This window comes from Curcuma longa, chromosome 3 (genome assembly GCF_044706935.1).
Source record: "Curcuma longa cultivar G26 ecotype Majalengka, Jawa Barat chromosome 3, ITB_CL_G26_1.1, whole genome shotgun sequence".
In the NCBI taxonomy this organism is placed as follows: domain Eukaryota; kingdom Viridiplantae; phylum Streptophyta; class Magnoliopsida; order Zingiberales; family Zingiberaceae; genus Curcuma; species Curcuma longa.
The window spans coordinates 21,528,084-21,543,894 of NC_133863.1; the positions used below are offsets into that span (position 1 = coordinate 21,528,084).

Below are 15,811 nucleotides of genomic sequence, written 5' to 3' on the forward strand. Positions count from 1 at the left end.
TTAAAGACTAGAGTCTAGAGCAATCAAGTGTTTTGCCAAATTCTATGATCATCTAAGTAGTTTTCTTGGGAGAAACCTATTCAGTAACCTATTTTTAGAATAAGAGTTCTTCCGAGAGCAAGTCGATTAGAGTAGAAGAAGTTACAGGCCAAACAAAAACAAATGTGTTGCCTGTTTATAGTGGATGCATGTATTTGTAGATAACCATTGTAATAAATTGATCCATTAGGTTAACTTTGTAACTATGCCAAATGTTGAGCATTATGATCCAATTTATGATCTTTTTCTTTCACACTATATATTCATGCTATAATGTGACTCATAATAGCTAAATATTTCATTTCATAACTTATGATACTTCATAGTATCGAAACCATGAGCCCTATGAAAGCAATATCATTAGTGGCGGAGCCAGAAATTAATTTCTACTTGGGATGATCCCGGGTGGATCTCCTTGGGCTAATCTTGAACTAACCTACCCGGACTATAATAACTGCTGGTGGGCTCCTTCTCAATGCCAAGAAGCAAGGGCAGAGCCACAGAATGTTGATAAGAGTTACTATAGCTCCTTCTCAACATCATCAGCTCCCAAGCTAAAGCCCGAGTAGGCTAACATGTGATTCCACCCTTGAATACCATCATAGATTTGTTGATTATGAAAGTGATATAGGGGTGAAATATATGATTCCAAAATTTATCTCCTAATTTGATGGAGATGATGAGGTTGTTTATGTGCTAGAATTGTTTGATAAAGCTCCTTCAATAGGACTTGGAGAAGAAAGAAAAGATATAAAAATTTAAAGAGTTTCAAATAAAAATCCTATTACTTTGTTCACCCATCTATGGATAACTTATGGACATCTACTATGGTAAATTGATTTAATATATATATTTTTAAAAATCAAATTTAGGATTTTAATATTTAGAAATAAGAATTTATCCAAATATATTTTTTAATTTTTAAAACAATTTCAATAATAAGCGTCCATGGATTGTCCATAAATGAGAAGGTAATTAATAAGACTATATATTATTATTATTATTATAGGAAATTTAAAAACAAGATCATGCATTATCCCATAAAGATTCAATTAAGCTAGTAATAAGACTCTGCTAACCGTTAATCATCAGCAATTATTAATTAATTATCACAGTTGCTTAATTCCATGCATATAACAAAAATGTGCATGATATATGAATCAGAACTGCTTGCCCTCGACAGTCTGGCCGAACTGCCACTGCGCCGGCGCGACGTTGTCGGAAACCACCGACCTCCGGTTGCTGACGGTGACCCTGAATGAGAGGGGCTGGCCTACGAGCTGCGGCTGGCCTTGCAGGTGCCATTTCTGGCCCCAGTTCCTCTCCATCGCCATCCACCTCGTCTGCGACCCCTTCACCTCTAGCGAAATCACGTCGCCGGCGTCGCCGACGTTGAACACGAGCACCATCAGGAAGTTAGGATTCCCATTCAGCTCGAACCGGATGCCGCCGCGCTTGGAGCAGGGGACGCGGCGGTAGCGGACGGGGACAATGCCGGCGTGGTAGTCCTTGGTGATCTCCACGAACATGGGCATGGAGAGGTCGAAGTGCTTGCGCGGGGGGTTGCACCACCCGCCATCGTCGTCGGGCAGCTCGGGGTTGGGCGGGCAGAAGTTGGTGGCGGTGATGGAGACGCGGCGCCCCGGGGCGCACCACTGCGGCGAGTTCACGCACTCGATCTCGTAGCACGCACCGCAGGCCGCGCCGCCTCCGAACAGCGCCGTGCTCAGCGCCGCCGTCTTCAGACCGTACCCCTGCTTGTGTAGGTCGCCGTACCCGCACGCACCCTCTGTCACGTGCACAGACCAAAATTGATATTTAATTATTAATCGACGCAAAAGGGCAAAGATTTATTGATTTCACATTACACCTTTAAAATTTAATATTTACATAATTCTTTCATTTGCATCCTCCAGAATTTTTTAAAGTCCTTCAAAATACAACTGTGCCACAATAGCAAATTTGATATATTACTTCGATGTAATATTCCTACTGAAAATTATAATAAAAATTTTTTTTTTTTTTTAAAAAATATTGTAAATTAAAATACTCTCATTAAAATGTAAATAATAAGTGGTTTAGAAATGTAAATAATAAGAAAAAATTTTTTTTGATCAAATATGATGTTAAAACTTACGCATAGTTTCGGCACCAGACATATCGCCATAGAAGGTGGCATGGGCATCGTAGGTCCATTCCATTTGAGCGTATGCTAACATTGTCACCGATGAGATCGACAAGATAATAAATTTCACTATATTCACTATATCCATGGCTTCTTCTACCTCTTAATCTTAATAAATTCAAAGAAATTGCTTATAGAAACTCATGAAGCAATATATTTATAAGGGAACTAAAGGTCACATTAATTCTCCTTAATAATTGATTAAAGATATAAGTTGATTCGATATCATGCGAAATTATTGCTTATTACCAAATGGGTTTGATATTTAAGGTGAATATTTGATTTTTGGTAATTAAATTAATTCATTTTTGTCAAAAAGGGAAATGTATCGCTGCTTTAATAAAAAATGCATTATTTAACTAAATTATATAGTAAAAAATAAATAATGAGAGAATTTCAAAGAATCAAATTGAAAAAGGAAATAAAATAATTTTTATTTATTTATTTTTTACTCAAAGGAAATCTATTTGAATTTATTTGATTATTTAAAACTCATATATTTTTAAATTTATTTAATTGATCAATAATTTTTTATAAATTATTTGTTTGTTTTGAGGGATTATTTATCTAGTTATACATTTGATAAGAAATTTATAAATTTTATTCATAGGCATGTCCATAAATATTAAAGAACTATATATATTCAAAATTATTTATTTTATTTAATTAATTATTTAAATTTATTTATTTAATTAATCTTGTGCATAATAAAAAACATAAATAAATTCTTTCTGAGTGGAATGTAATATTTACTTTATGAATATTTAATTTATTTACAATTCTAATATTAAATGATTTAATTTTAAAAATAAATAAACAACATTCATTCATTCAATTCCAAGCAAATAAACGAAGAGGAGAAATGCAACAAACAACCATAATTCATTTAATTAAAAAGTCTATTTAAGTTTTAAAATCCCCAATTGACTAACTAGATTCAAAAAATTTAAATAATAAAGAAATAAGGAAAAATGAATAAAATAAATAAAGGAAAAAAGAAAATATATAATGATCATCCTGCAATATGGGCATGGCCGTCGAGGCCGTCCTGCTCCCTCTTGAGGTTGGCCGGCGGGAGGAAGCAGTCGTTGGAGAGGCCCGGGAGATTGAAGTCGATCTCCTCGATGGTCCACGACTCCTCCATCTTGCGCTTGTGGTTGACGGAGCCCTCGCCGTAGCGGAAGAGCGTGACGGCGGTTTGGCCGCCGTGGGAGATGTTGACGCCGTTGACGTAGCGGTAGTCCTCGATCACCGACTCCATGCTGGTCTCCCAGAAGATGCTCTCGCCGCGCCGCCCGGCCTTCATGCGGAGCAGGTGGGTGTCCTCCAGCTGCATCAGCAGGCCCGTGCGCTGGCTGAAGTACCCCCAAATCTTGTGGTGGATGATGTCGAAGGTGGCGGAGCTTCGGGCCTTCAGGTTCGCTGCGTTCGTCTCCAGCTTCAGGATGAAGCACTCCTCGCCGTTGATGATCTTCTCGCCGATGCACACCGCGTCGGAGAAGAGGTTCGCCGTCGCGCGAGGATCCAATCCCTGCTTTGTCCCAATTTTTATCATCATAAAAATCTCATTTTGCATTTATCCCCTACTATTATAACATTTCACATTTTACCACCATTACCTATTATTTTTTAAATTTTCGTAGAGTAAAATGAAATATTTCGCGATCGGACCTGGAATGTTCGGCGGAGTGGGCGCGGCGGGCCGCGGAAGGGGCGGGACTGCTCGGAGGCGGACTGGCGCCAGGCGATCTGGCCATCGCTTCCGGCGCTCATCTTGGATCCGGCCATGATGAGCTCGAAGTACCAGACCTCAGGGCTCTTCTGCCACAGCACGTAGCCGCCGATCTCGCCGTTGCCCTTCGCCGCCACGCTCTGGTCGCCGATGTGGAACTCCGATGCCGTCATCCGCACCTTTCCAACCGCGTACATGCTGTTCACCGACGTCAGCGCCGCCTGCCCTCCCGTCGCCGCGATGTACTGCGTGATGATGTACTTCGCCGTCGACGCTTGCTTTCGCCCGACCAAATTAAACCCCCCCAAATCGCAGAAATCATCAGATGAATTAGTTGATAACCTAAAAAGACGGAATTTTTCTTACGATGGAGGTGTCGCGGATGGAGCGACTGAAGGCGCGGTCGACGGGGACAGGGCAGGGGATGAGGGGGGAGCCGACGACGTTGAGGAGCAGCTGGAGGGCGACGTTGGCCCCACCGGCGAAAAGGTGCGGGACGGCGGAGGCAGCGGCGGCAGCGTCGGCGGCGGCGGAGACCTTGTCGAAGGCCTGGGCCTTGAGCCAGGTACTCATATTCTGCCACCGGGAGCCGCCGGTGCCCTGCACGTTCCCGAACATCTCCTCCGGGATGGGGACCTCCAGGACCGTGTCCAGGCCGTCCTCCCGGTCGAAATTAGGGCACAGCTTTCTCATCAGGTACGATTCCAAATCGATCGATCGATCAAAAGAAAGTGATTTGCTGATCAGGGGAGCTGGAGGGAAGGGGACGAAGCCATCACTTGCTCAATCGAAGCTCTTCTTCTTCTTCTTGCTTCCTCTTTTGGCAATGAGGGGAGGAGGAACAGAAGAGAGAGAGAGAAGAGAGAGAGAGAGACGAGGAAGAAGGGAACTGGACGTGGAAGGGTCGGCCATGGTTTTAGTGGTCTCCTGCCTACTTTTACGGCACGACGAACGAGGGCATAAATTTCAGAGAAATTTTCATTCTGCTCCTAAAAGTTTTCTTTATTTATTTTTTCTAAAAATTTTAATTTTGTTTTTATCATTCCAAAGACAAGCTTCCAAGTAAACACTCATGGTCATCCCACTTCATTGCACAAGAGAATGAATTGCGAATTGCTAGGAAAGGAGAGAAAGTGATAGGAAAATTTTCTCTCGTCGTCCAAATTAATCGATCAAAATCGGATGGAATATATCACAAAAATTTATAAGTGTAGAGATGATTTTTTTTATAGAATTTATCAATAATTTAAAGGTAGAAATTGTATTATGAATTATTATCCGTAATAGTTCTCTAATTAGAAGGATTTTATTGTATGAAAGAGATGCCAAGTGTTTTCTTTTTCTACGGAGGATAAGGTTTTTTTGTTTTATAATTTTCTTTGTATGAAAAATATGACCTTGTTGTTTAATTATTATTTTCTAATAATCTAGATGTAGACCACCTTTCTCCATTCAGAATATCATGTATACACAAATGGAGGTAAACTTTTAAAATATTTATCTATATTGAAATTGAAATTTTGATTCGTTTATTTATTCTGTTTAAAATGGATAGTAAATTAATTAATGAAAAAATATTAAATATAAAATTGGTAGATTAAACGACCAAAATATATTGAGAGTAAAATAATGTTGAAGAGCAAATGGTATGGAACCACAACCGTCTGATGGATCAGAAGCACGAATCTTGAAGCAAACGGGCTTGGGCCATCAGCACCCGTGATGTACTCATCCTTCGCACGTGGTGCTCATCCTTTATATGTCTGCTCACTCCTTCCCCCGCCAAAGGTTGGAACTTGCTCCGTTCTTCTTCTTCGGCAACGGCGGCGGCCGCGGCGCCTGGCACGCCGTTGAGTAGGGACGATCTCGGCATCGTGATTCCGACGATAAGGAATCTGGACTTTCTGGAGAAGTGGCGGCCCTTCTTCCAGCCCTACCAAGACGATCGAGGTCCCCGAGGGCTTCGACTATACGAGCTCTACAACCGTAACGACATCGTTAGCATCGTCGGCCCCAAGGCCAACTGCATATCCTTCAAGAAGAAGTATGTCTACACCGTCGACAACGACTGCTTCATAAGTCCCCTAAACCCTAAACCCGTCCCGTCTTTTTTTTCTTCTTTTCATTAGCAGCTCTGGATCTAGGTTTAGGATTAATCGTGGTAGATCTGGGATCTGAGAGAGATCTGGTTTTGCCCTCATATGCCATATCGGTTTTGATCTTGGGGTTCGATTATGTTAGAGATAGAAGGATTTGGTTCCCTAACTCTAACTTGATGTCCTCTAGTTCTATAGAGAAGAAGAGATCTCTACTTGTTCTTTTATGACCAAAATTGGACTATATTGCAATTCGAAGATGCATAACAGTAGTTGATCTAGACAACAGAACGGTAGTCACATCTTCACCTATATATACCTCAATTGACACTGTTAGATGATCAAAAACATAAAAAAAAAAAAAAAAATCTTTGTATAACTTCATTCTAATTGTGCACAATGCATTGTGGTTCTTTGGCCCTTTTCCTTTCTTCCGATAGAGTGTCTATAACTTAAGTAGAACTCATTGTATATATAGGTCATATTTCTGGAACATACATACCCTCTAGGCGCGCTTTACCTGTTCTGAATGCTGATCTTGCTATTATATCTATTTAGGTCGTGATCTATCGATGGATCAACTTATTATTCTTGTAGATCTGGCTTTACAAGGTCATTTATGTTCATTTTTTTTAGATCGAAACCATCAAATAACAGAACGCTAGTGATTTTTATTTCAGATGTTTTAGTTTAAAATTAAACCATGTCAACGGGAAATTTCTTAAAACACAAATAATTAAATTTTCAGGGAACAAACTCAGCCTAAGTTATATTTTTCACACATATAAATTATATCAAAATAATGCACATGTTATCTATGCACCTTATTTGAGCTCTCATGGTCGAAAGGGCTACATCAATGTGCTTAAACAACACCTTGGAGAACCTTCTCTCACCCCTTCGACTCACCACTTCATGTTGGTAGTGGGCAACTGCAGTGACAATTGCAGTGCAGTTGGGGAAAAACTTCCCACTTACCCTAATTGAAAGCGGCCAAGCAAAAGAGAAAAACATCTACAACAATAGGGATTACTCGTGATCTACAATGGGTTGTTGGTGGTAATACTTCTGGATCACTATATAGATTTGAGCTATGAAGAAATTTTTTTTTATGATTTTAACAAATAATGAGGGTCAATTTGTCTTTGATTAAAATCCTTAGATACTAGATATATTGATAATATTTCATACCATGTCCTAGATGCTTATTTTAACTCATATAAGACTTTCTTTAGTTTAAAGACATAATTTGAATGATCTTTATTTTCAAATCCAAGTGGTTGACCTACATAGACTTATTCTTTAATGAATCCGTTTAAGAATGCGGATTTTACATCAATTTGGTAGAGCTTAAATCCTTTGTGAGCTGCATAAGCTAGCAGCATTTTGATGGATTCAAGTTTAGTTACGGGTGCATAAGTTTCGTCATAGTCTAGTCCTTTTACTTGGCTAAACCCCTTAGCTATTAGCCTGACTTTATTTCTTATAACTTTCCCTTTTTTATTTATTTTATTCCTAAAAATTCATTTAATTTATATAATTGATTTGTTGTTTAGCATGGGAACTAAGTTCCATACTTGATTTCGTTCAAATTGTGTTAGTTCTTCTTGCGTTGCTATTATTCAATTATGGTCAGGTAGGACTTCTTTTATAGTTTTTGATTCAATATTGGATATTAGTGCTATTTGGCTCAGATTTCTATAGGATGATATAGTTTGAATCTTAGGTTAGGATCACTCAATATTTGGTTAGTTAGGTGATTAACTCTTAATCTGGGTGCTCGTATGGTATCTGGTTCGATTATGTTTGTGTTAGTCCTCTCTTCTGGTTTGGTTGTGTTTTAATTAAGTTGAATTTCCTCGTCTTTTTGATTTTGTTAATTATTAAGTTGTTCATTGGGTTAATTAATGTTACTTTCTTCATTGAATATTATATTTGTAGTTTCTTCAACTTTTAGGGTCTTCTTGTTATAGACCATATATGCTCTACTGATTGTAGAATAACCTAAAAATATTCTCTTAATATTTTAGATGTAAATTTTCTTAAGTAGTCTTTTGTGTTTAGTATGTGTACTTTGCATCCAAATACTTTTAAATAATTTAGATTGAGTATTTTATTATAATATATTTCATAGACAGTTTTATTATGATGTTTATTAATTAATATCCTATTTTGGATATAGCAGGCTGTGTTTATTATCTCAGTTCAGAATTTATTAGTTAATTTGTATTCATTTAATATTGTTCTAGTTGCTTCTTGTAGAGTCCTATTTTTTTTATTATTTCATTTTGCTGTAGGGTTATAGGACATGAAAATTCATGGTGGTATCCACTGATTTAATAAAATTCATTGAATCTAACATCTTCAAACTCTCCACCATTGTTACTTCTTTTTCTTTTAATTTTTGTATCCTTTTCATTTTCTTTTAGTTTGTATAAGTTGATAAATTTTTCAAAAATTTTAACTTTAGTTTTTAAGAATTTGACTCAAGTGAACTTAGAGTAGTGATCAATTATTACTAAGCAGTATTGATTTTCACTTAGTGACTTACTTCCATGTGAATCAAAGAGGTCTAAATGTAGTAGTTCAAGTATTGAGTTTGTTTAGTTCAGGTTAGTTTATTTGTAGGTTGAGTTTTAATGGGTTGGGTTTTAATTTTGGTTAGGATTGTTTAAGTTTTATTTAATTTGATTAAGTTTAATTGATTAAGTTTAAATTTAATTAGATTAAGTATTAATTTGATTAAGTTAAATTTAATTAAATTAACTATTAATTGATTAAGTTTAATTTATTAAGTTGATTTTACTTAGGTTTCTAATTCCATCTTATCTATTTCTAATATTATCAACCAGTTGGTTCTATGGGTTGTGTGAGATGATCTTTCAATTTTATCTTAAGTAATTAAAATGTGATTTTCTAAGACTTAATTAATCTTGCATTAGATTAAAATTTAATTATTGACTAATAAAGTATACATTTTAGATTTTAGCTTCGAAGCAGTGGCGAGACACGAGAGCTTTCTTGGTTATCGGAATAACGACCACTTTCTAAGATAAAATTAATTTGTGAAATTATACTTTCTAAGAAAAGACTTTGGTCTAAATAATCTAAAATTTGGTGACGTAGTTTCGATTAATTTCATTCAGCTAAGCAGACAAAATATGGTACTCCTTACCCCACTTGACTACCTAGATCGAGTTTTCCTAGTGTACTATCATCTCGTCCTACCCTGGTACTAGATTGGGCAAGCATTAATTAGGTGTATGTCCTTAACTAGTCTAGGTTCAATCTATATTCAAAATTATAAATTAAAAATTAAAAATTAAAAATTAAAAATTAAAATCAAGTAGGTCTTATTTAGCTAAGATGGTTTTGGATCTACTAGATCATGATCTTTGTTGGGTCTGGTCAGATAGTGAATCTGATCCTTGGAGATTAAGTATTGGTTTCATCCAACTTGATTAATCATGCTAGATTAGGAATCCATGCTTGGACTCGAGGTTTTTGGATTCGATTCAATAATGATAAGTACAATCTATGTCTAGGTTTGTGTCCAAGTTCAGATCGATTGTACATAGCCCTTTCAGCTTCAAGTATCATGTCAAGATACTTAGAGTCCGAAGTAAACTTTTTCAACAATCTTTTCAGATCTTTAACTTGAATTTTTAGATTGGAGTTTTCTATCTTAAGTTGGACTTGAGTTGAAATTTCAGTTTGAACCTTTTCAGTTGAAGAGTTGAGGTTAATTTTCTCCTTAAAAAGTGTTATCTCTTTTTGGGAAAACTTAACCTGGACAGTGGATTTTGTCAATTTCTTAGATAAATAGTAAATCATGAAATACAATTTTTCAGTTAATTCATTGCTTATAGTGGTGTTCGGGCCTTTTAAACCGAATATGGATTCATGGCTTGATTCTGACTGGGCTTTTGATTCAGTGTCGGGTTTAAACTCGGTCTCGGCTAGCTCCTCTTTTGCCGGTAGAGCTAGGAAGCTCGTGTTCTCTTCCTTCTTTGAGTCTTCTGAGGAGAATTTATCCTACGTGGCCTTCAGTGCCTTCTTCTTCATCTTTTTCTCCTTCTTTTGCTTAGGAAACTTTTGTTGAAGTGTCCTTTCTCATTGCAATTGTAGCACATGACTTCGACCTTATTGATTAGGGTCTTGCTAGATACAGCTTTGTGGATCACCTTCCTCATGTTGGACTTCTTGAACTCATTCTTTTTCTTGAACATTTTTCGAACTAGGTGAACTAGTTTGGTGGCGACTTTGTCGTTGCTTTCGGAATTCGATATGTCTTCGGATTCGGGCTTGGGTCGGTGTTTTGGTTTGTGCTCCTTTAATTGTCTTGCAAGAAGTGCAATCCCTTTTTCGGCTGGATTGACGTTAGTTTGTTCGTGTAGCTTGATAACATTCATTTTTATAGTTTATTTTGTCTATAGTACTTGATGTTTTAATCCTCTTGTTGTGTAATTATTGAGTATTAACACATTTTACGAGTAAAAATTTATGTTGGATTATATTGATTATTCCTACAGATTTTTGGGTTGAATCTAACATTCTTAATGTGTCTTTGTAGGATACCTAAAGGGCTATGAAATTGTGCCAAGTCTAAGAGGGCTATGTGGGCATCTTGGATTATGTTAGAGAGAAAAGAGCTTGACAACGTAGAGGAGATTCATTCTCCCTTTCGGATCTGAGCTAGGAGTGGTCGCCACCCTCATCCTCACCAACATCATCATCTCCATTCATTGCTACTATCGGAAGGAAGTCAAGGGGATTTCCTTCTTCAATCCGGTCATCTTCCATCCACCAAGGAGTTGGAGATTTTCTTCTCCACTACATCATCTACGGATTGCATCGAAGTTGGGGATTCCTTCCTTGCATCTTCCGTTGCGCTTCGCTTCGCATCCACTTCCGGTCAGGGACATAGGGAGATTCACGAGATTCACTTTACTTTATATTTCTGAGCATAGATTCAATTTTGCATGTTAAATGTTTGTTTAATTCTCTCTTACAATATTTGGATGTTGATTGCCATTAGTTTTCATTTGATTGGTTGTTGATGCACTTGTTTACTTTGTTGATGTACTTTGTTCTTAATACTTTCGTATTAGCAAATTTGTTTACAATGCTTAGTGTTCCTTTTATTATCTAGATTCAGAATTTAGTACAACCCCCCTCGTCTAATAAAAAATCTAAATCCCCAATTGCCTAATAACCCCTAGGATTACCGCACACCGACTACAATCGTTGGGAGATGACTCAAGTTTCTTATACTGCTTTAGTTAGTGGATTCAGTATTAAGTTGACATGCTCATTTTAGATGACAAATCTGAGCTCACATCATAGCTCAAATTCTGCAAATAACTCATCCAATTTGATTTTGAAAAGATTTCTAAAAATTTTATACGCATCAACCATTGATGCCCATAAGGTGTTCCGCAGAATGCTTTCAAAATGTACCTGATTATATCTCGATTTTTCATAGGTTGCCCTATGACATGCAGATCATTGAGAAAGTTTTGAATTTGTGCGTGCGATTCACTCGTGGATTTACCATCCTGTATTTTAATATTATATAATTTATTTAAAAGTAAGTCGCGCTTACTTGCTTTTGTGTTCGATGTTCCTTCATGTAGCTTAATGAGCTTATTCCATAAGTCCTTATCACTTATGAAAAGACCAACTCGATTGAGTTCTTCTTTGGTGAGATTGCATTGTAGCGTCTGGGTTGTCTTCGCGTAGGCCTCGATTTTGCGCTTTGTGGCGGTGTCCCACTTCTCGCATGGCTGCGGGATGCCATCTGCGTCGGTTGGGAGAGTGAACCTCGGTCTGGATCACTATTCACATCTCCACCTGCATTTTTATGTGGTATTCCATCCTCTTCCAGTAGATGAAGTCTTCATCGGAGAAGAGAGGGGGTCTGACGGTACTGTAGTCTTCTTGATCGACCATTAACTTGCACACAAAGAAATTAAACAAAAAGATGTTCCAAGACTCGATTTTGGATTAGTAGTGCGGAAGAAAATAAATCAAAAATTAAAGTGATGAAAAATAATTTACTCGATTAGTGGTTGCATTAATTTCAAACACCTCTCGCTCTGATACTAATTGTAGGATCGAGTTGAGTGCTAGAGGGGGGGGGGGTGAATAGCGCGTTTGTCGCTTTTTCACTTGTTCGTAAAATCAGAGTGTGAAATGCAACGGAAAGAAATATGTTGACATTTTTGTTTACTTGGTTCACAGCCACAAGTGCTACTCCAAGGCTCATGGTTTTTGACCGTTTCTGACAGGCAATTCACTATAAAACTCCCCTCTTACGAGAGAGAGTTTTCGCTTTTACAAGATGTTAGGAATGATAAACTTTTACCGTTCTAAAGATTTAAGTACAAGAAAGCGAAATAAATTTATCGACTAAAAGAGTAGAAGATTAGTGTAGAAGTTGGTGTAGCTTCTCGACATTACGATGACATCTCGAATGTGTTGGTCGCACATAGAACGGTCGTTGTAGTAGCGTTTTAGTGTTTTTCTAGAGTTTTCCCTAATAGCTGCTTATATAGGCCAATTCGGACACCTGAAATTCCTTCCGGGTGCCTTCACGTCATCCCGTCGATCCGCTTCCAACGCTGACTCAGCATCTTTCGAGCGCCTGGATGTTGATGTGGAGGTTGTTGGATCAATTTTGACACCGCAACATCTTATCCATCTTCGGGTGAGCCTTTTTGGAGAATGAGGTGTCCATTCCACTTGGAGTTTGCCACCTCACCCGCCTCACTAGGCCGATCGACTGACGTCCGGGCACTTGGATCCCTACAGGGCGTTTGGACCGTCCGGTCATCTGGATTAGATAGGGGCGTCCGAAATTCAAAGTTTCAGTTCCTCCTTTCTAGCATCATAAGGTTAGTTCAGAACAAATAAAGCAGAAAATGACAATCTTATCAACTGTCTGGTCATGACTTTTAGGTTTCTAGTAAAATCCTAAGTCAGATCAACGTCTACTGTTTCCTTTTAGGGAATGCGTCCTCACCCACTCATCTTAGGAAAATTTACCTTTGCTAACCCACTCCTCCAGACCTGTTGGACTTTTGCTCAGCATCTGACCCTCGGCCCCCAAGACTTTCACTGCTAGACGTCCTGTCCTCCAGACCCGTCTAGACTTTCTCATCTGGTGCTCTGATCTGTTAAGTTTTTCTATCTAGTATTTCTGATCAGGATTTTCTTACCCAGTCCTCCTTGTTGTATCCTGTATGCATGTGTTGTAATAATTAGCTTTAATTATTGTATTTTCTTCCGCTGCACATGTTTGTGAAACGTGTAAACACGCGCCTCTATGAGTTTAAGATCCAATCAAATACATAAAAAATGTACATTCAAATAATGAATTTCTATTTATCCAATAAATAATATAACCGTAAGGCGATTGTCTTAGGACACCTTTTAAATATAACAACTTCCACTTGACCTAAGGCTAATTGCTATTGTATCCAATATGACGCACCTCTATATGTTCCTCAACTTACTTTGAGGTAGAGATTATAAGATCCGCAAGATTGTTTTCGATGGAAATCTTCTCAATTTGTATTTCTCTTCTACTGGTGATCTTTTTGATCAATTGATATCGCTGAAGCACGTGTTTGGATCGATGGTGAGACCTAGGTTCCATCACCTGTGCGATTTCTCCATTGTTGTCGCATTAAGCAAGTAATGCTTCAACAATTGTTGGAATCACTTTAAGTTCAGTGATGAACTTTTTGATCTAAACTGCTTCGTTTGCTGCCTCACAAGCTACAATGGTGCTTTATTTGAAACAGTTTTCAACTTATTGCGTCACAATTTAAAGTAAAAATGTACCCAGACTAGGATTTGAAATTATCCTTGTCTGTCTGGTAGTTGACATCAGTATATTCGTGTGTAACCATATCACCATCTCCATATACCAAGAACACATCCTTAGTTCTTTGCAAGTACTTAAGGATTGTATTGACAGTCACCCAATGATCCATTTCTGGATCTGATTGGTATCTTCTCGTGACACTCATAGCACATGATACATCATGCCTCATACACATCATAGCATACATGATAGATCTTATTGTCGAAACATTAGGAATCTTACTCATGTAAATTTTTTCGTCTTTTGTCTGTGGACACGTATACTTCGAAAGGTGAACCCCATGCCTGATAGGTATGTAACCTTTCTTGGATTCAAGCATGCTAAACCGTTTTAGCACCTTGTTTATATATGCAGACTGTGAAAGACTAAACAACCTCTTTGATATATCTCTATAAATTTTAATCCCGAGGATTTAGGTCGCTTCTCTTATGTCTTTCATGGAGAACATTTGATTAACCATAGTTTGACTGATTGCATAACAGATATATCGTTTTCTATCATTAATATGTTATCAACATATAATCAAAAGAATACGATTACACTCCTACTAACCTCCTTATATACAAAAGGTTCATCAGATTTTGTGAGAAATCAAAATTTTGATTGTCTTATCAAGATGGATATTCTACCAAGTTACAAAATTTAGTTTTTATGAAATTATTTTCGACTTCATGGTTGTTAACCATTTATTCCTTTTTGAACTTTTCAAAACTTAATAATCAGTAGGTTCCTCATCTTTAATGAGTAACACATCATTCAATTCACTTACGAGAAATCCATATTTCTCTAGAATATTACGTGTCCTACTGGATCTACAAAGAGGTTGTGTTTCAATAGGTTCAGTTCATGACTCATCACTATGAGTAATCGATTACGATTTTTGATTAGGTATCTTATTAATGTCTATTTGAGTTTTTTGAGCTTCACTAAGTTCAACTCTACTTCCACTGTTTTCTGTAAGAGAAACTCCTGTATGAATATAGTATGCCTTGAAATAAACATTTTTGTTTCACAAGAGAATAGAATTGGTAACTTCTCATTTTCTTAGAGTATTCAATAAATATATATTTATCAGATTTAGTTTCCACTTATCTAATACAGTTCTTTTCACGTAAGTAGGACAACCTCATATCTTCAAGTAAGATAAGTAAGATTTTACTATTTCATATCTCGTATGGAGTAGCAGAGATTATGTTAATCGGGACTATGTTTAACAAGTAAATAGTTGTCTTAAGTGCATTGCCCAAAAAGATCTAGGAAGATTTGTATGATTTATCATTAACTTCACCATGTCCAATAAGATTCGATTTCGCCTCTCAAATATACTGTTATGCACGAGCGTATACGGCGGAGTCCACTGAGATAATATTCCATTGTCTCTTAGATAATCCTAAAACTCTTGACTTAAGGTATTCATTACCTCGATCAGATCAAAGTATCTTAACACTTTTGTCAAGTTGTTTCTCTACTTTATTTCTGAATTCTTTGAACTTTTCAAAGATTTCAGATTTATATTTCATTAAATACATATACCCAATCGTAAATGATCATCGATAAAGATAATGAAGTAGTTATAACCTCTCCGTGCTCGAGTTGATATTGGACCACACACATCGGTATGTATAAGGTCAAGCAACTCTCCCACTAGTTCACCCCGTAAAAGGTAATTTAATTATCTTGCCCTTAAAGCATGATTCACATGTATCAAATGAATATAATTTAAATGATTCCAAACTGACAACCCTTTGGAGTTCGGACATGTGATTCTTGCTTATATGGTAAAAACGATAATACCACGAGTAGAAGATTAATTGATCATCCTTTCGAGCACGCTTGTTGCTCGTTTCGATATTAAATGCCTCATTGAG

At 37.3% G+C, this 15,811-nt stretch overlaps 1 protein-coding gene and 1 pseudogene across 1 annotated transcript; both read right to left on the reverse strand.

Moving 5' to 3' along the window:
* Window positions 1-1,199: 1,199 nt before the first annotated feature.
* Window positions 1,200-3,047, reverse strand: LOC141823876 (expansin-A9-like; annotated as a pseudogene).
* Window positions 3,048-3,174: 127 nt separating this feature from the next.
* On the reverse strand, window positions 3,175-4,840 carry LOC141823505 (uncharacterized). Its single transcript, XM_074710795.1, has 3 exons — window positions 4,323-4,840; window positions 3,896-4,234; window positions 3,175-3,755 (listed from the first exon to the last, which is right to left on the reverse strand). The coding sequence occupies exons 1-3, from the start codon at window positions 4,647-4,649 to the stop codon at window positions 3,237-3,239; spliced, it is 1,185 nt and encodes a 394-aa protein (XP_074566896.1). The 5' UTR covers window positions 4,650-4,840; the 3' UTR covers window positions 3,175-3,236.
* Between the last annotated feature and the right edge of the window lie 10,971 nt (window positions 4,841-15,811).

Coding starts and splice junctions, on each gene's coding strand:
- LOC141823505 (XM_074710795.1), bottom strand. CDS start 4,649: ATGAGAAAGCTGTGCCCTAATTTCGACCGGGAGGACGGCCTGGACACG. Junction 4,235..4,322: donor CCATCCGCGACACCTCCATC/GTAAGAAAAATT, acceptor GTCGGGCGAAAG/CAAGCGTCGACGGCGAAGTA. Junction 3,756..3,895: donor CACTCCGCCGAACATTCCAG/GTCCGATCGCGA, acceptor GGGACAAAGCAG/GGATTGGATCCTCGCGCGAC.